This window comes from Rhopalosiphum padi, chromosome 3 (assembly GCF_020882245.1).
Source record: "Rhopalosiphum padi isolate XX-2018 chromosome 3, ASM2088224v1, whole genome shotgun sequence".
Taxonomy (NCBI): Eukaryota; Metazoa; Arthropoda; class Insecta; order Hemiptera; family Aphididae; genus Rhopalosiphum; species Rhopalosiphum padi.
Genome location: NC_083599.1, coordinates 53,539,863 through 53,562,237, shown reverse-complemented (window position 1 = coordinate 53,562,237; position 22,375 = coordinate 53,539,863). Strand labels below are relative to the sequence as shown.

The following is a 22,375-nucleotide window of genomic DNA, read 5'->3' as shown; positions in this document are numbered from 1 at the left end:
TATATGGGGATAGAAAAAAAGTACCTATAGGTATACATGATGCGAAAAAAAATAGCAAAACGGTTAATTTATAAAAGCGGTCCCAATAAGACTCGTTTAATCAGATTCGGCGGTCAGTTGGGCAGTAGTGTACGGAGGTCGATACGAATCGATACTACAAAAACACGTTTAGTAACCTATATAATAATGTTTAAGTATTATTATCATAAGTCATAACTCATAAGTATTAATTCAATAACTATAAACAGCGTCTCATGCTGAGAACACCATAACTTGTAAAAATATCGGAAAAAAATTAATTAATATAATAACATATCAATAAATATTATAATAATATGGTATATAATTCATAGTGTGTGTGCTGTAAGCCGTTAAATTGATTTTGGCGATAATTTTGTTTGTTACCTGTACGGTAACTGCAATATTATTATGAGACGTAGACAATATAAATCATGTTTTAGAGCAAACCGATTGATAATAGTAAACTGCAGGGTTTTTTATGATATAGGTACTACGGCTACCTTTATATAATAAAGTAACACTACTGTCTACTATGAGACTAGGTAGTACTTTTACTTGAGATTTAAAATTTAAATATTGTCACCGGTAGATCATATATATTGAGCAGTTTGCAATTTTTTCTCACACAAATAAACTCAAAAAGTCTACATTTATTTTGAAATAACCATATTTTTTTTTTTTTGTAAGTTTAAGCAATTTTTATTTCATTCTTCCAGCATAACCACAGCAGGAATGTGGTGGTGGCTATACTTGGGGCCTAATTTAATGAGGAGATACTTGCCCACTGACATTTTATGAGTGTAAATATTCCTGCCCTCCTGTTTTAAGCTCTAATTTATTGTGTATTACAAAATATAAATTTTTTAAAGCATTATGCTTTAGCTTGCATATTCTTTTTCTGTGTATGATTTATATAATGAATAATGAATAATCATTTATTAAAATTTATATATAATATTGTATATTATGTATACACAAATTTAATATTGCTTTGTAGGCTGATGATGCATGTATTAATACTCTTTCTCCGCTCTCTCAATTACATTTTTAAGTTTGTTTCACGATGCATACGATCATTCTATAATTCATTTTATTGTATTCATTCATTCAACAAAATGCGGATGCACAACATATGGATGATCGAATGACGCGTCTGGGCATCTTGGCTTATCTATTTTATGAACGATGTTTGTTTTATTTTGATATTAATTTAATTAATTTAATTCTATTAAATTCTATTTACTCACTTAAGCCTTTTTTATATTTATTATTAAAATTACTTCATGTTTATTATTTTATATGTTATATAGCACTTATATTTTATACTTCAATATTTTACTGTACCACTAAATACTATCAAATATCGAAAATAAAGTAATATAATTTGACGTTTTAAGATACATTTGTGTAGTGGTATCTTAAATAATTGACTAATTAAAAATTAACAGTTTCTGTTGGCGTGTTTCTACCATTTATTGGTTTCCCTTTTTATTATTTATTTTACTTATACGTACTTATTACTTTTATTATATATTTTTAACTTTTGTTTTTGTGTATTTGTTTTTATCAAATTTGCTTATTGTGCTTTTTGAATAGACTGAAAAATCGGTTAAAAAATGAATAAACTGATCATTGACTATTTTAAGTTAATTTTTTAAAAATTAAATTGTAACTTTTACGAGTTAAAATGAAAAGTAACTTTTAGCTTTAAATGTTCTTTTAAATTTAGCTATAACTTAACGATTTAAAAACAAAATTATAAACTTGTTCAGTCTTTTCAATATCATTACAGTGCCAATAACATCAAAGTACGCTGAATGATTTCTTTTGGATACTACTTATATGTAAAATAATAAAATATTAATATTATCATTATTATAATAACTATTATTACGTTGTAGGTAAGTACGAGATTGGTTGTACATTTCAATGGGATAAAAGTAAAATTAAAATGTCCAACAAAATCGTCGACGTTCGAGACGCCATTGAAACGCATCGATTAAAGGTAGTACATATTACGTATACAGTTTAGTGCCAAAGGGCAAACGGTTTACAAGTGAAAACGTCGGATATACATCAGTTAAATTATTTTACTACACGCATGTGTCTCACGGCGCTGCGTCGACGCCGCCACCGTGATATTATAATAACAGCTGAATCGCTTCCCGGAGGGTTATGATAATAATATACCTTGTGATCACATGCATTATACGATACATAATAATTTTATGTACCATGACCGCAGTGGCAATACAACATGAAAATCACGCGGTACAAAAGCGGGAATTGCCTAACCTAACCTACACGATAAGTCGTGAAGATATGTGTATCCATGCATCATGATAGTATTTATATTTACACCTACTTAATGTCTCGAAACATCGTCCCACCAACGTGCAATTGTAGGAGAGAAAAAGATTTTTGTATAGGTAATGGACATATTTTTAAATACACAATATGAATATAAATTCCGGGCTGTAAATATTGATAGCATTTTTATATAACGTAGTTTTTGTAGTATTTGTAGTACTAGTTTTGATGGCTGATAAGGCAGTGTCTTCTCCTTGGTTAGTTAATTATTTTTAAAATTTAAAAATTGAAATTGTCGTTCCGCTATATCCAATATCTCGTCAGGATAGACCACTTTCAATTTTCCTGTGGTTTCCTTTCCTCTTCCCCGAAACCACACATAAATAAACTAAAAATTCCTCCAACATAATGGTTTATAATGTTAATATTAATATGTATAATAGACGGTGTGTAACAGAAATAACTGAAAAATATAGTTAACTATAAATACCTCGATAAATACATAATAATATTCTATTAACTGATAAATAACTTTTGTTCTAATTGATATTTTTAATTTGTTTTTTCATAGTAAAACGTTCATATTATTTTATAATAAATTAATTTTTTAAAACATTTTTAAATATTGGTTACAATATTGACTGTAACAAAAGTTAAAATATAGTTAATTAATCACATAATTCCAGTTGTTATTATTACACTTTGTAGTTTTTTGTATGTTGTATCTATATTATGATGTATATTATATAGGACGTATATTAACGTGCAACATGCCACCAGTCTTTATATTTAATTGCGATTGACATAATTGTTCGTAGGTATGAACGTTATTTTATAATTAGGCCGTATAAGGGGGTTTGAAAATGGTTTAAAAAATAAAATTTAAAAATATTTTACTATATACAATGTTAACTCAATTAAAAAAAAAACTCGTTCTGCATTACAATAGGTTTCAAATGTTAGGGATATGTTAAATTTAAATTTAATGAAAAATGATTCTGGCGATATAATTATAATCTATATTTCTAAGGATATTATATATTTATATTGCTATTAGATATTTATTTTTCTATTAGTAATACGACGGCACGTTAAATTATTTTTTCCCAAAAATCAAACGCATAAATTATATAATAATAATTGATGGGTTGAAATTCAAAACGTACTTTTGCTAACATTTACAAAAATGAGTTATAAATCGATTACTATCGAAAATTGTTGAGAAACCGATTGGCATCGTCAGAATATATCAAAACATACTGTTTCTTGGTAAAATTCGCTTTTAAAATTGACTGTTTAATCCAAAACCAACCTTTTCTATATGGTATTTAAATAATCAAAAACGCACTTCTTCCAGTTTTATGTCAAAACGTACCATTTGCCACGTTAAAAGAATAAGCACCAATCATTAACTATATACTAAAACGAACAATTTCTGTAAATTATTCCCAAATGTACATTTTTTATGTTAAAACGTACTAATACTTATGTGGTACGTATAGGAGAATAAAATAGTCAATTCAAAACGTACCAAACTAATGGAAATAGTACTTTTGGATTATTGTCAATTTTGAAAAGCCAAAAAATAAAATATATAATTTTTAAAAATAGCTATAACTAGCATATTATGCTTAACATTTATTGAGTTTCAATTAACTTACATTGGTTATAGAAGAGGAGGTACAGAAAAACGCTTCTCCTGAAAAGTCAATATTTTGGCTATTGTTAAATAGTACGTTTTGGATTTCTGCCTCTCAATTGTGCATATTATTATTAATTTCATAGCTAATAAGCTACTATTAAGGTATATGTTTATAACCGGCGTAACGTAGAATAATATGAGTATCGGTGTAAATAGCTTAAAATTAATTTATATATTTTAAAAAACTTATTTAATTAACTTTAAAAAATAATAATATACGTTATGTTGCAAAAGTTTCAAGTGTGTACGCTTATTTTTTTTTTATTTTAAAAATGTTAACGAAGCTTTTTAGAGAAAATTTTATTTTTGGTTTAAGTGTCCAACTTCATCAGTATTTGAAATTAAAATAATATATATAAAAAAAATTATTATTCTTTTGCGTATTCTTTTGTACCATGGTATTAAATTTGTGACCCCCCCTCCATTGAAGTTTTATAAAGATCACTACTAATCACTCATTTACATTTTGTCATTATAAATATTTGTACATGTGTCTTAACCAACTACTAGGAATGTCAATTTTCCTTCACTACTTGCACTTAACCGTGACAAATGTAAACTGTGTCTCGACATGGCGATAGTAAATAAATGAAATTATTTAGTGATACCTCCACCAAACGCGTGTGACACATCGAACATAATCATCGCGTCCATGTGACGCCGGATTACCGAACACCGTCCGTCCGTCCCTATTGCATCATTATCACGTTTCATATTAGTATCTAGAGAGTTGTATATATATGCACTTAGGTGCTTAGCGTACCTAATTAATAATTAGTAATCGTACGGTGAGAATCGTGGTCCCCCTTTTTTTAATAGGTACTACTAAACGAGTTTCAAATGTTTCAATATTTTATAAAGTACCTATAAAAGAATATATTTGGTCGAGGTGAACGCAAATATTTTTTACAAATACAAAAATACTTTTGTTTAAACTTGGAAATCCAAATTAAAACATAATATTTTAAGTTACTGCACTTAAATTCACCATACGGTATAATCTACTAATTAATCTTTGTTAAGTGTAAAATTATATTAATTTATATATAGTTTGCCATTAGGCTATGTGTCCGCTGAATTATTTTCGTGTTGCGGGAGTTATATAAGAAAAGGATTTATTTATAAAATAATTGATCAATAGAAATATTAATGAACCAATTTTTTCATATTATATTAAAAAATAACACAGATGTAGATATTTTTTTACCGTTCGTCGAATGCAATTATTATCGATTAATGCCGAGCAATGTGTCTGACGGCGGGGCGTATAATTGTATAAAATGTTTGAAGGTAAGCTGCAATGGTGACTTTTTTACGTATTTTAAAAATTTGATTTTGAGATGAGCATTTAGAAATTAATTATGTTCTGGTGGTATGAATGTTGATTGAAAACCTGTTGCTCCAATGCCGCCAATTTTAGAATCGATGGTATTTTATTTAATTGTTAGCTCAGTAAGAATACTAAAACCAGTACATACGAATGTTATCAAAAATACTGGATTTCTCATATTGTATTTAGTATTACCTGTGTATCGGCGGCAATAACGACATTTTTGACAGTTTGAATTTCAATGTAATTTATACTTTTGGTAATTTTAACTAGGTATACATACCTACACCTAAAATAATTATACCTGTTGAACGATAAATACTGATTTAATTTAAGGTTCCCTTGTAAAAAAAATAAAAAAATACGCCCAACTAAAATTATTATACAATTATCGCGTAAAACATTTACAATACTATATATCATTCAAATTTTTTTATGAAATAAGAATTTTAACAATTATTCTTTGGTACAATATATTGTACTAAGTAATCGCTCTGCTGTATTATTGTATTTCTTGTCATTGAGACCACTAAATCAGTGTCATGTTTGTATTAAATTTGATTTCAATGAAAAAACATTGCATACGAAAAACAATTTTGAGCGAAGACTGAACTGATTCGTGATTAATATTATTATCTAAGTATATTCATGATATGTTTTGTGATATTGTAGCTATTCAAATAATGTACTTTACTATTAGTATTATGGTAGGTTGATTTAATTTTTGCCAAAAACATTGCATTAATGTTAATTTAATCGAGAAAATTTCTTTATTGATATTTATAGAAAAAAAATTAAACGACTCGCTTAACGAAGACTGTTTAACATTTTGATAATCAAGATTATCAAACAATAATTTAAAAAACTAGGTATTCTAAAATTTTAACGAATTTTCTTATTATTATTTGTTTTTTTGATTATTTTAAAAAGTACTATGCATTTTCAATTTTCTTCCAAAAATCATCACTAAAGTTGATAATTAGAGCATTTTAGCCACTGGAAATAGTATCCTCAGACACAAAAAATTAAAATAATAAGATACACATATTATTATAAATTTGATACATGTATTAGGATTTGGATTGCTAGGATAGCTTTTTGATAAATTAATCGCTTCCTTCAGAATTTAAAATGTAAATTGTGGAGTCTATAATATTATAAAAATAAATATATACACGTAATATTAATAATGAATGAGTATTATACGCTGTCTCTAAACAATATATCGATATGGTGATATACTGTGGAATTTTTTTTTAGCTCTAACCAGCTATATGTTTTTTCGTCGTTTGTTACAAATAATAATTAATTTATAAAAGACGTAATGAATTTTTGTTTTGTAAAACCACAGGTGTGCATATATATACATATATATATATATATGGGTTGTAATAGGTAAACAAAAGTTTAGGTTCAGTGTGATTTATTGTAGGTGGGCGAAGCCCTATAGAAAAAAACCTATTTAGAAACATATTAAATTACACAGTTGGGTTTCGCACAAATCTGACGCATCTATGTACATACTTAATCGCACGTAAGTCCGATTTTTATGAAATTAACAAAGAAGTATTTGCTTTACCAATAATTTGGCGGATTCGTTGTCTCTGTTGAATAAATGTTTCAACATGCGGCTGTGGGACATTGGATAAGTGAAAGTTATATATTATGTTAATTTTAACCCGACGCGTCAATTTTTTTTATACATTTAATTGTAGGTATACCTTTACCCACTCAAATCAACACGATGAATAACGAGTTGACGTTGAATCGCATCCGTTCGATTTTTATTCTGGTAAAGGTAATTTTGAATTTTAATAGAATTTAGTGTTATAATGTTATATACTTATATTATAAAGTGATCGAACAACATAAAAAACTGCATATTATGTAGGTTATATGAACACGTGATAAATAGTAATAATTTGTCTATAATTTGAGTATAATTGTGGTGGCACTCGGGTTCAAGGGTAAATCTAAGATGTGGTATATGAAAAATTGAAATCTTCTCCTATAGATACCAAATATATATAAACCTTTCTAGTTTATTAGTTAATTAATAAAAAAAATAATGTAGTTACGTTGTATAATGTATGCCCACGACAATGTAGGTTGTAGTTTTACATACCTCCTGTACGAAATGTATAGCTGAAAACTAGGTAAAAGGTATGCAATAATGAGTATTTTAAAAATTGTAAAAATATTTAAATTCAATTTAATTTATTTTTTCTTTATTTGTACATTTTATTTTGTTTAAAATTATTTTCGTGTTAAATGCTTCAATTATAATACATATTTAAATAGGATGAACATTTCAATGTATTTGGCTAAATGTTTTAAGAGTATGAAATTCGAATTGAATGTGCTTAAGAGCCTAATAGCTTTATTCTGGCTCTGATTAATACCTCCGTTGTTCGGATTTTTACCGACTACCGACTATTATGTAAGGAACTAGACGATATTAAGCTGCTTGATAAAATCTTAAATAATATACTGCAGGTACCGATGTGACGTGAATTAGATAGAGGATGAGAGGGGGAGAGAGTGTGCGTGAGAGAGCTATAGAAAAATAGTGTATCAAACAATTAATTAGTCAACACATGCCTATTTATATATAATTGTTGTATAGTAAATAATGTATTTAATATATTTTTGTACTGGCAACACATTGCAAATAAAATTGCCGTTTTTAAAATATTTAAATTGTGAATTCATCTGGAGCATGGAAAAGTAATTAGATTTGTGATGGTACATTTATTCAAGGTATAATAATATATTGTGGAACCACGACAAGCTTGCTTATATTTTGTATGTAGGTATATAGAATGAATTCAAAATTTAAATATTTAAATGTACAAACCTTCTTGTGTATAAACGTATGTAGAAAGGTCCGGTAACTGTCAACCTTTCAAAGAAGGTGAGCTTACGAATCGTAAATTTGTAAATCGACGTTGTAATTTTACTCTGCCAGTCGGTGGTTGTTTGTGTGTGTGTGTTGCCGTAAATTGTGCGTACATTTTTAATGAAATAGAAAAAAAACCGTGTACCTAGTCATATTTAATGTTTACTTATTACGTAGGTACTACTAGCTCTGGTCGTATTATAATATGACGTAAGTACATCATTGATGGTATTTTATGTTGTACATAATGTGGGTCATTATTTGAGTACTGGAAATTTTGTGCGTTTTGGTCTAAATTGAAGCTGTATGTTTGATTTATACAACTTATTACGTTTTTTAGTAAAAATATTTTTTTGGAATTTTAGATTCCGAGCAAAAGTACGTGGAATATATTAATTTCATGTTTTTTATTTTTATTTTATTAAAAAAAATTACCATTTCTATAATATGATATGATCACCGTTTTATTTGTTTAATCACGATTCTTTATTTTTTATTTTTAGTAATCAGCATAATAAATAATAGTGGTTTATTATTATTATGATATTATTCTTGTATTTTGTATTATTAAGTTTCGCCTGTATATAATATAGTTTTAATAAATAATAACGTAACTAAATTTGACAAACGTGATATATAGTATTTATTTTGCATAAAGTTCGATTAGAGTAAATATCCATTGATTTAAGAGCTCAGCGGGTGAAAAAAATTGTATAAATACATGGTAATAATACTAATAATAACAAGAAATTTATCAGACTGTAAAATTTGTTTATTATAATTAAGGTTACTGGACCATTTTTTTTTCAATTGGAGGATTTAAATGAATAGGTGTTGATTTTTACAGAATGTATAAAAGTTGTATCTTAACGTTAAGTTACAAGTACTTTTTATGTTTTATTATTTACTTTTTGAGCATATTGTACGATTTGGGAACAAATTAGATTTGGGTTATTTTTATAAGCATGTGAATTCCTTAGTCTTGTATTCTTATGTGGTTTGATATTGTATTTATTATTAATACTGTGAGTTGTTTATAATTAATATTGTATGAAAAACAGGGTATTTTTATGCTTTTAGTATTAGTTTCTACTTTTTAGTTATCATGTTAATTGTATTTTGTTGATTGCTTATCTGCATACAAGGCATCTGCCATTTTAATTGTGATAAATTATTCATAAATATAAAATAAATTATATAATAATATATACATGAAAAATAAAATAACATATTACGGTGATTCAAAATCCTTCTGATTAAAAAAACAGTTATAAAAAATTAAATTAAGTACGTTAATGTGAGTATAAAACCTATACTGTAGGTATATTGTTTAGTTGAAATATCCGTTTTGGAATATTATGTACCTACATGTACAGTTTCAATTATATGGATAATTGTTTTATATTCTTAATTTTAATAAAGTAACAATTTAAGTCTTTGTGTGAGTGTGTCAATAGATAGATGTACGTAGATGTGCGTAACCTTAATCGCAATGCTTCTTAGCAATAGTACTTAGAAACTTCTTCCACTAGTCTATCTACGTTTTTTTCGTTTATCTCTACGAATTGCTTGCTCTGTCTACTGAAATAGTGTATATCGCCGGTATATATGTCAAACCAAAGAGCGTGTATATGCAGGTCATATGTCTCTAGACGCTTCTTAAGAAAATCGTAACTGGCAATATTTTGAATTTGCTGTAAGGTATTAATCTGTGACAACTTATCTGTTACGGAAAACTTGTTACCCGGATCAATGTAAGCACAAATTCTCCGCAAAGGCGTCTCGGTCTGGAAAATGAGTGGTGTGTCAAACCTCGACTCTTCTAGTTGTTGGTACTTTTCTAAAGATGACATTGCGTGCGTACAGAGCCATGCTCGGAGCGGCGACATTCGGCGGTTGACGATGCTTCTATATTCCGTGTCTTTGAGCAGGTGTAACAAGTTCATTGCTTTGCAGTCAGAATGCCCGCAAACAATAATGTGTCTTATATCATTGTGTATAACTCCCAGTTCCAAGGCTGCTGGTTCGCATGTAGTATATTCATCTAGAAAATGCTGTGAATGAGGAATCAAATTTCCAGCGTTTCGGACGATGAACATGTCACCGACGTTGCTTTCAGTAAATCTGGCGGGTAACATACGACTGTCCATGCAAGTGAAAAATAAAGCTTTAGGCTCTGGTTTGTTTTTCACCTGAACGAACTGCTCAACCATCTTCGCCCTATTCGTCTGTCTGTACTTCATTATGCCCCGAAATATGCGGTCCATGTCCGTTGAGTATTCTCAGTAGATCGATTGATTGCGCCCTTTTCTACTTTTAGACCACTCTGATTTTGGCCACTGGAAATTTCTCAAGAACGACTGCCGAGCTGCTTTTGAAAAGTTTGAACACAATCGATGGTGGCTTGTTGCTGTGTAATGAATCAAAATATGAAAAAAAGCTTGCTGATATTTGACATAAATTAATCACCACATCATATTAATAGCTATACTAATAATTGAAATATTGTTATAATAGTTCAACGTATCAAAGGTTCTTAATTTTATTTCTTTCTTAGTCATAGGTTAAATTTATATTTTAGGATATTTCCATACGTTAGTTAAAATAACATAAATAATATATAGTGGTTGATATAAAATGAGTATAATAATATGATAATTTGTAGAAAAGCATTAGGAAAAAAATGTATTGTAATAATACAAGGATATTTTTTATAGGAATTTTAAAAAAATATTCTAAATAGTATTCGGAATACATTTGCAAAAATGATTAAAAATTTTTTGGAATGCAGATTTTGAAGTAAATTATTCCGAATTCTACCAATTTCTATATTTCAATAAATAATTTATGTCTAATTTTTTATATAGAAGGTATTCAAGGTGTAACATTAACATCTAATTTATATGAAAATATAATTACTTACTTATACTTGGATTGAACGTTACTCTTATGCCGTGAATCCATAGATCCATAAATCCATAGAAATCCACAGATCAGTTGAATGTACAATGTAATTTATTTTATGGAATTAGTTAAATAATTTAAACACTTATATAATAAGAACGTTTGCATATGTGATAGTCAATGATCGTACGAAGCTTTATACTAGAACAATAAAACTCTAGGTTAGACCAGAGAGAACTGACTGATTTTGATTATGTTTAGGTTCTTCTTATACCAATGACCTATTGTACTTGTTATCTGTTTATTTTATTTAAGTGGTAAAAAGGTACAAAAATGTGTTATTGTTTTTAATATTTTTGTCATACTTATGTTAAAATATAAAACTGCAATATTATCACTGTGATAAATATCAAATTAATTAATATAAAATTATTAAAATTAAATATGTCACTGTTGAACCCAATAACACAATTAATGTAAATACATTTTAATCCATTAGATTAATATTAATATTATATTATATTATTTATGTATTATATTTATATTATGAATTACAAGGTACGGGTTCAATAATGACATACTTAATATTAATGTTTTGATAATTAATTACAAATTTTATTGGGAAAAAATGTCCACAATATTTAAGGAAAATTCACTGAACTAATTTACAATACAAATAATTTAAAATCTATCAATGCTAGAGATTTTATATTTGCATCAATATTATATTTTATGATCGCTTTTATTTTTGATAGGATTTCAGAAAAAATATGAATATTTTAATGTGTTTTACCTATTACTGTTTTGTATAATTGTTAATAGTGACATTTTTATAGTTTTTCTATTGTAATATTAACAGTGTTTCGCTAAGAATCATTTCATTCATTCATTCATCATTCATTTTTGCATATAATAATTATACTATTAAAAAATACTAGGTAAATTTATTTTTATCTTATGCACCTATCTACTAGATTTGTTGAAGAAAAATAGTTTTGACGAGTGTGAACTTGCTCTTATAATATCTGTAGATATTTTGACTTGTTAATTGCTGGTTTGTTTTAGTTTAGTTAATATTTATTTCATATCATAATATGTGTTTTATAGATTGCAAAATGTAGTATATTATTTAATAAGGTTTTTGTTAATATAATATGATTCAAATAAGGAAAAGTTCAATGTTCGTGCTCTAAAATTTTAACATTTGACGGCCGATAGCAGTTTTTCATTTCGAACGCGAAACGTTTTTGAAAACGGTATTTAAGATTTTTATTCGATTCGTTATTTTTGACTGCAGCTTTTATATTATAGTATATTCGTTTCCATTAGGCGTTTATATTTATGTGGTGCTTTTAATGCTCCGGCGGATGCAATTATTTCGATTTTAATTTATTACTTCTGGGTAAAATAAATTAAACGAAAGTGGATCACACCTGATTACACGTCGGACAGTATAATTAATTGCCGTCGAGAATATATATAGAAAACTACCAAACATAAAATAGACGTGGCGGTGCGTTCTAGTTTCTGACAGCGAATTTTCACGTTATTTTTTCATTTTATTATAAAGCTCACGCAAAATTTGACATCTGTATTATATTATTATTATTATTATATTATATAATATAATATTATTATAGCGTTTTCGCCGGTTGCATAGTTACACGGATCTATTATTGTAATGTACGCTCGAGGCGTTAGGTAACATTTGATAAAACAATTTTTTTGTACTATGTAGTGGCAATTGATAACTCATGTATTTTTAAGTTACAAGTTTTCGCGGCAGTTTATTTTTAAATACCTTTGATTTTAACGATCGTCGTATTTATAATTATTATAAATTATTATGAAATAATACTAAGTGTATAGTATATATCATATATGACATATATATACATAAACTATAAGTTTAATGATTTTTCAGAAAAAACATCATGATATGAATTATTTATATTAATTATAATATATTTATTAAAGATTATTATTCTCATTTAATTATGAATGTGAACATTTTTATTTGTCATATACTTTGTGTCTCAATTTGCAATTTATTCTATTATAAACGATTTCATAATATAATTTTTCCTCGATGATTCCTATGAAATCAATTTGCACTCGATAGTATGTATATGATCATCAAAACAAACTATTCAGTCAAGGCCCAAGGGCCAACGATATATTTTATGTTCGAATATATACGAACAATAAAAATGGATTTTTTTTATCGTAAAAGTTATCGATGTTAAACTCTTAATATATTGTTGTAGTGTATAGATTTAAAAAAATTTTTTTTTGCGCAAACACGTACGTTGTATAGGTACGTAGGTTAAGTACATATTTTATATAATATTAATATAGGTACTCTATAAATTTTTAAGCTGTGTACAATATATCTACCTGTTATGTATACACAGCGAGTATATAAACATAATATAATATTATAAGAATAATATAAAAATGAGTACCTAGATGTAAATAAATTAAATTACCTTCTACAGTAATATATCTCTAATATATATATATATATATTTACAATCAAAGGTAGATATTGAAATATAAACAAATAAATTAATGGGGGAAAAAAAAATGTTTAATTAAAAATAAATTCCAGAAATAAAACTTATCACAATATTCCACTTATCGAGTTTTAATAATTGGAAGCCATACAGAATCAACAGGCGTTTAAAAATTATCTCGAAATCAACGCACGCACTCACGCATTAAGTACAGTTCACATATAGTTAATATTTTATAGGTACATCGTATATCATTCGTTAGCTTACTTAATTATTATTATTATGTTTGATTTAATGTAACGTCAAAACGAAATAAAATCGGACGTGCGATAAGCGCTGCCATAATATAGTGGGTTATGGATATTAAATTATATGTAATATACTAGTATATTATAGCTATCAGTACAAATAATAATAATATATAATATTAAACCTGCTAATTGTGGTGTATTATAATATACCTAATACGTAAACCACCTACATATTTTTTAAATTACTCGCTTGCACTATAACAAAATGTATAAATATTATACCGCCGTTGCACTTACCAATGTTATAATAACACGAAAGTTAATATTGTTTTAACGACGAGCGTTGTTTTAGGTTTTAAATAATTAGGCACGGTCTACGTCCAAGTTAGTTGGGCAAGACACTACTCTACTCAGCGCATATGTGTTGTTACCTATACAACGTAGCTAGTATTATATGCTGAAAACAACAAAAAAAAATCTCTTGTTCAAGCGGGCCAAGGTTGTGCGAGTTCAATCTCGCATGTGATTAAAATAAAATATATTTTATATATATAGGTAGATAAAAATAATATATAAGTAATTACTATATTATGTCGTATATAAATACTGATTACTGGCACACAGTCATATATTATATTTATAGGTAGATATATATATATATATATATATAATTTAGGTACAGGGTGATTTTTTTGAGCTCGCTCGCCCTGTTTTTACGCAGTTATTAAAAATTATGGTTTTCTGCAAAAAAAAAAAAAATAGTTAATTATTTAAAATATTTTTTGGGAACCATTGAATATAAACCCATCAAATAGTAATGATTACGATGTACTATGTGCCTCACCTTGTATCACAGATATTGATCATAATTCATAAACTATTATGTATAACTTATATTCTTACTATTATTATTCACATAGCCAGTTTATTTCCAAACGTATATACTATTATATACATATACAATTAAACGAATAGTAGTAGTATAAACAGTATAAGTATAAATATTAATTGATTAGAAACATCACAAGTTTGTCATCTAAATAATACAAATTATAAAAATTAAAATTACGTAAAAAGTACAAAAACATATTTTAACTAAATCAATATTTATTATATGAAAAAGAGATTTTATCGTCAATACGATCCATAGTTAAATACCCATAATTGTATTTTTGAATGTATTCTCCATTTCTTATTTGTTTTATTTATTTGGTTGATATACACATGACTGTTTACAATATACACAGGCTTGTACTTAATTTATCAAATTACACTTCATCTCCATAATAATCTGCACAAGCTTACAAGAGGTAGGTTAATCAAATCTGTTACCAATTATAATATATAATCTCTAATATTTATGTTTGATTTTTTTCAATAATAAAAAAAATAAATAAATAAATAACGTGGTATAATATAATTGACGTAAGACGTTCTCAAAAGATATCTTAAATAATTTATTAATTTTTTTTGGTGGAAATCAGAATATAACCTTTGACAAAAAACGATCATGATGGGTGTATATAATTTGCGCCAAAAACAACCTAAATAAATAAATAAATATGTAATTGTACCACATAAAACTAAATAAAAGGGTGTTATGTATTTGCGCCATTATTCACCTTATGCAAATTGTAATTTACTCCACTTTTAAATAACTAAATAATTTTTTTACAGTTTAATATTTTGTATTTTTAATCATTGATCAATCAAGTTCATTTTAATAGTTACATTTGTAGAAAGTTATAAACAATTATTAAAAAAAATATTAAATAAAGTATAATTCCTGTTATTAAAAAAACATATAAAAATCAGTCATATCATAATTATAAATGAATGTAAGTATACTTAAATTCCAACAATTGAAGCTAAACATGTGGCACAGATTACACATTACATTTCGTTTTCTGTTGTGGTGCAAATTACCAAAATTAATTTTTAGATGTGGCTCAAATTGCATACGTATTAAAATTTACCTATTGGTGGCGCTAATTACAGGTAATAAAATTGGTGAAAAATTGAAAATATCTCCCATGATGATAATGGTCGAGGGTCATTCTGGCCCTTAACCAACGGTTATGCTCTTAAATGATGCACACAATTTAAATTTCAGTTATTAGTATACCTAGGTATATAAGTACCTAAGTAGGGCCCGGCTTTATATTCAAATACATATTCTTCCACAATTCACCTAGAATACTTGGGAGATGGTAAAACTACGACAAAATTACACCTTTTCAAAGTCGATATATGTAAACTGCAGGAAAAAAATAACATTATGTAATATGCGACAAAACCGATAATAAGATACATTATACAAACTGCGGGAATTTATTTTATATATTATATAATATTTATTCCATGTTGAATAACCAATTATTTTTAATTATATTTAAATGTAAATTTAAAATTATTTAGCACTATTAATATTGTTTGCCGTTTTGGCTAAATATTTTTGTAAGTTTCATATTAAATAAAATATTAAACGACACAGCACATAGGTACTAAGTAGAATTATCGTTTTTGATAATCGTTTACTTGTGAAGGAGCCGATATTTAGTATATTGCGTTAAAACTTAAGTATAAATTTGGATTTTATTAACGAATTTGTATCCAACATAATATATATTAATTAAACCATATATGTACATAATAACACTAGGTATTATATATGATGCATGTATATACCTATATATGTTATCGTATCGTGGTATGTACATAGCTATAGATATAGTATGTATATTGTACATATCTATTTACTTTTTTATTTATTTTTTATATATATAAAGTAAATTGCTACTGTTTGTATAATGTATCTTATTTTTATCGCTGATTGTATAATGTTAATTTTTTTTTTGCCGCAGTTTACATAGTGACTTTTAGAAAAGTTGTGATTTTGTCGCTGAATACATTTGATTACAAATGTCGACGTTTCATAATGTGTACAGATTCTTCGGTTAATTTTTTTTTTGCAAATTTGAATAAAAATAAATATTAATTGAATATTTCTGGATAGTTGCATAAATGTTGCATATTTTACAACTGTAATAATAACAATCATTATAATTCTATCTGTATTCATTTAAATATTCATATTTACGTCTGTAAAAATGCCTACTGTTAATCGTAATTAACTAATTATAATGTACATCGATAAGTTATCGGTAATTGACGAAAAATATAGAATTTTCTAGTGGTAATTTTGCCAGTGATAGATTTCATAAGATCTAAACTTACAAATAAAAATTCAAAAAACCATGGATATTCTACATTGAAAAAAATGTATAGTATAATCAACGGCGAGGTAACAGAATGTGATGAAGACGAGGAACTTTCAGTTAGATTGTGTATCTAATATTTTTATTCAAAACCATTTAGTTTATTAATTTGTAAAAAAATCATTTTGCATATTTATGAAATGAATCTGTATATTTTAGAGATTTTCATTGCATATAAATTCGGGTCTTGTACATAAGAAATCCGTCTGTATGAATTAGTATAGATAATATTTTCTTGTCCGATTTAACATTAAAACTTAACTTATTTAATGAGTCAATGGTTCGAAGCACTGACATATTTAATAAGTAGAATGTTATTACAGGAAAATTTTAATTTCATACAATTTACATTACATAAATATATTATCGTGTGTCAATCTGTTTATTAGACACATTAATGTCAAAATATTTTGTTGCTGTGTAACATAATATGTAGCTAGTTAGTGATTATAATATATTATGTATCTATCATTATTGAATCATTTCAATAGTTTCCATACGATTTAGTAGTAATGGCGAAGAATTATTAATTATTTATGTCAATCATTTCGAGTTAAGTATAATAAATTGTAGTCAAACTTCCAAAAAAAAAAAAAAAGAATATTGATGTACGATAAGATTAAAGGCGCTTTAACAAAATATAACGGTTGTCAAATACAAATAATAACAATTGAAGTATAGTTTTTTATTCAACATTTAGGTACTCTAATAAATAAATAAATAAATAAATATGTATTATAACAGTAGTGAATCCAAAAGAGAGCGAATATTGACTAATATGTATGGATTTTTTTCAGTAAATTTAATTTATATCGTACAGTAAAACTGAATTAAAATATTTTCTGTTTTTCTGTTTTCGGTGGTCTTGATGAACTGCAATAATCGTATTCTAAATCAAAAGTTCATACTGCATAGCCTGTTGACGAAATTCAAATTTTTAAACATATGTCTTACATAGTGGTTGTACACAAAATCAATTTTTAACACGTCAATACATAATACAATATAACCACTCGCGCAATGTGTTTTTGTTTTTGTAATACATCGTGCCATGTACATATTCCATTATTATGATAGAAATTACCAAAATACCATTTATAGGTACCTATATTATACGTTTTTAGAAATAATCAACACGCGCTCTTCCAATATAAATATTTAGAAAACAAATTCCATAAAAAAAAAACTATCTATTTTTACAGAATAACATTACGAACAACCTTGCAAATCCAATGAATTATTATTATGTTGGTGTACTACAACACTATTATTCATGATTATAACTAGACAAAAAAAAACGATTTTTGATAAAATATTATATTTATAAATTATTATTAGATTACCTATGTATAATAATAATAAATGTATATTTGTGCTTGAACTAATCCAGCTTAATTTTATGTGGCAACTAATGACCGAGTATAATATATTATAATAATTACGAAAAATTTGCATAAACGCATAACTTAAAGTTCACCTGTAACAGTTATTGCTTGGTTATTATTACACGTTTAAGTATTATTATTAGCTTAAAAATAATTATCTCAATTAAAAACCGGTATAATTATCGTCATTGTGAGATGCGTACAGACAATATAATGTGTCATATTATAATTATTATTAACTATAAACGACGAATACATTAATTTGGATAATAATATAATATAAACTGATGATGATTAAGTGGCCTCTAAATATATTTATCGACAAAATAGCTATTGGCATGTCTTAAACGTTCTTTAGTATAATTCATTTATTGTGAACTAGACAATATCTTGTAAAACGTGACAATGAAAATATCATTTTTTTTTCATACTTTTGAATTAATAATATATTGTCTTATGTACTTATGATCGGAGCATTATCATATTATATAATATTATATATCACTTTCTTTTAATTAACCGATACCTAATAGAATAGACTATGAAAAATAAACCCAACAGAGAAAAATAAATTACTGTATTAACTAAGCGCCCGAAAGAAATTATTACAGCACTTTGAATGTATTTAACATGTAAAAAAAAATAAATAACTAATAAATAGAAAATAAGCTTAAACTATGAGTATAACGAGGGCTTAGGAATTATTATGTTATATTGTATATATTAGTCATTATAAATTTAAAATATAAAAATGTATTATTTACTTATGCCTTTTTAAATTCGTTATTGGTACCAGTTATTTTGTGTCGTCGTATAAAATATTATTTATGTGAATGCTCGTCTTAAACTATGTCTTCAAAATGTTTGAAAATGGTAGTTTATCTTCTTCGGGTATTTTAAAATATTTTGAATAGGGATATCAATTCAATATTATTAATATTTTGGGTCTGTTAAAAAAAAAAAAAAAAAATATGAAATGCATTCATATTTCAATAAGTTACAGGCAACATTTATATATTTTGTTTTGCGAGGAACGTTGACTTCTAATAATGGTGAAAGTACACAGGTACTATAGGTAATAAATTAATTTCTTATGTTTTTAGAATATTAAATTTATACTTTTAGTAATTAATTAATAATACCAACAATTTTATTCAATTTTAGGATTCATGTTATTAATAATATTTTGAAATAAATAATTAGTACTTAGAACTAACATACAATTTTTATTAAATTAAATTTTAGTGTATATATTAAGAAATTAATAATATTAAACATTTTATTATTTTTAATCCGTCATTGATTGAGTTTATTTTTTAAACTTATGATCACCTCTTAAAATTAATTTATTTGAATATTTATTTTGTAAATAGTCTATATACATTATACATAATATAGACTATAGAGCATTAAAAATTGAATTATCAAGCACTATTATTTTTCGTTTTATATACAATTTCTCTCACTTTATAAATTTGATGATTATATTCAACGAAAAGTCGAAAATTGTTAATCAACAGTCGATCAAAATTTCCATTAATACATAGTTATTTTTTTATGATATGTTATGATATAATTTTATTGTAAATCAATGAATCGTGGATTTGAACCTGCGAATATATGAACATGTGAATAAAAATAATTTTAAAGAATTTTGGACTATAGTATTCTATTTACATTTAACTGAGAATTTGACGAGGTGAGAGAATCGAGATTGGAAATATAGACATTGATTATTGTCCTTGTGTACCACAAGGATGTAATGGCAACCATATTAATCATACTCTATTTTATTTGATTTGTAACAAGTTATCGTTTATTATCGAAATTGGATACGTTGAGTTGCCTATAAATTTCCTTGGCTTTAGTCTAGATTGCTGGGACGTTGGAAACTCCACAATTCACAATAGCACAATAGTCTATGATTGACTATTTTTTTCTCACACACAGTATTTTAATAAATTTTTTGGCAGAGTAACAAATTTTTCCTTTTCAATTATTTTTTTTTTATCAATACACAGCATGTAACCGTCTAATTTTAATTTTACTAATAAAAAAAAAGATAATTATTAAATGGAGTGATAGGTAGATAATTTAATAATATAATGGAAATATACCAGAAAAACATGTATCAAACGTTATCAATTGATAATGTTTTTACAAATTTTTTTTCTAGGTTAGTCCTAAATATTAAATCAAACTATTTAGTGATTAATTTTATATCTGTAATTTAATTTCTTTGGCATGCTATACAAAAATTTCCAATCGAACTGTCTTTCTCATTCATTGTAACGGCTTTAAATTGTAATGCAATTTATTTTAATTTTGAATGTTTTGGACATCTCGTATCATACACTATTTACATTTATTGAAAATTATTTTTAATAATAAATCAATTATTTTTATATAACTATTTGAATTATTAATATTTACTATAAATATTTAACATGTTAAATTCATTTTTAAATTGGTATTCAAAAATCATATTTATCAAATATGTGTTTTTTTTATATATAGTGGGACATTAAGTTAATATTTTTCTTCATATTAATCTACAACTTATTGATTTAAATAAGTTAATAACTCATTGAATGTACTTGACTAACTCAAGTTATTTATTTTCATTAACATTTCCACTTTTGATTGCATGTATAATATTATGATAATGTGCTCTATTACAATATTATTGTGGTGTTATATGGTAACCCATCACAATAATCGGGGAGACACGTTTGGAAATTACGATAACAATAAGTCATAAACTAATTAAATGTCTTACGCGTGTCGGATGCACTCGATAATTCAATGGTGGGACGAACTAAAAAATATACATAATATGATGCATGTCTTGTGTGTGTGACTGATAGAGATCATACTAAATCATATATCTAACTAATTGCCTACGTAGTTAAGGAATAATATTCATTTATTTATTTAAATTTATGCCAAATAGCTCAAGCATAGTAGTTAAAAACGTTATTATATTAATAAGTTCTAAACACAAATTGTGCCCATATTTTAATAATTTGAACTTATATGGGCCATCAACAAGTCGACGTATTTTTGAAAGTCTATCAAAAGGTTTAAGTTATTGTGATAAGTACTTGTACTCCTGTGATGTTTTCTAACAGTAAAATTTTATATAATAATAAATAGCATGAGAACCTTTACTAAACTTGTTTAAGGGATTCAATTAAACCCACCTGTGACGGGTTCTAAAGTAAGATACCATATTCTAAAATAGGTTTAACCAAAGCACAGTGTAATGTTTTTGGACAAAACACGTTATTAAGTTAACGAGTGTTACATATGTTGAACCCTAATATAGATCTTAATCCTTTAGCTCTTATGTAATTCAAGTGGGATGAAAATGACAAATTAGACGCTAAAGTTACTCAAAAATAATGTAGTAATACTATTACCCATATTGTGTGTGATATGTAGGTTGTAATACACTGCGTATCTGCAGTATATTATAATATATAATAACCATATTATAAGGTTGATAAATATTACAACGATATCTTATGTCTACCAGGATTTATAGCTAGCACTGGATAAAAATAAGAAAAAACATTGGTTAGGTTAGGTAATGAATACTAATGATGAATGGGCACGGGGGTATTCGAGTTATATCTAAAATATATTCTTGTACGTTCTTCGATTTGAAAATAGTTAATTGTTGTAAAATACATACAAAAATCGATACTATTCATGCAGTTTAGTTGAAATATACATTTCTGGTGTTAGATCCACATTTCTGCATAGTGCATGACGAC

At 26.3% G+C, this 22,375-nt stretch overlaps 2 protein-coding genes across 5 annotated transcripts in view; one reads left to right on the top strand and one right to left on the bottom strand.

Moving 5' to 3' along the window:
* LOC132928071 (calcium/calmodulin-dependent protein kinase type 1) overlaps positions 1-22,375 on the top strand; it is a 346,565-nt gene that overhangs the window by 42,576 nt on the left and 281,614 nt on the right. The gene's annotated exons all lie outside the window — the stretch shown is intronic.
* On the bottom strand, positions 9,762-10,576 carry LOC132926795 (beta carbonic anhydrase 1-like). The gene has a single exon (XM_060991201.1). It carries the CDS (start codon positions 10,527-10,529, stop codon positions 9,762-9,764), a length of 768 nt encoding a protein of 255 aa, XP_060847184.1. The 5' UTR covers positions 10,530-10,576.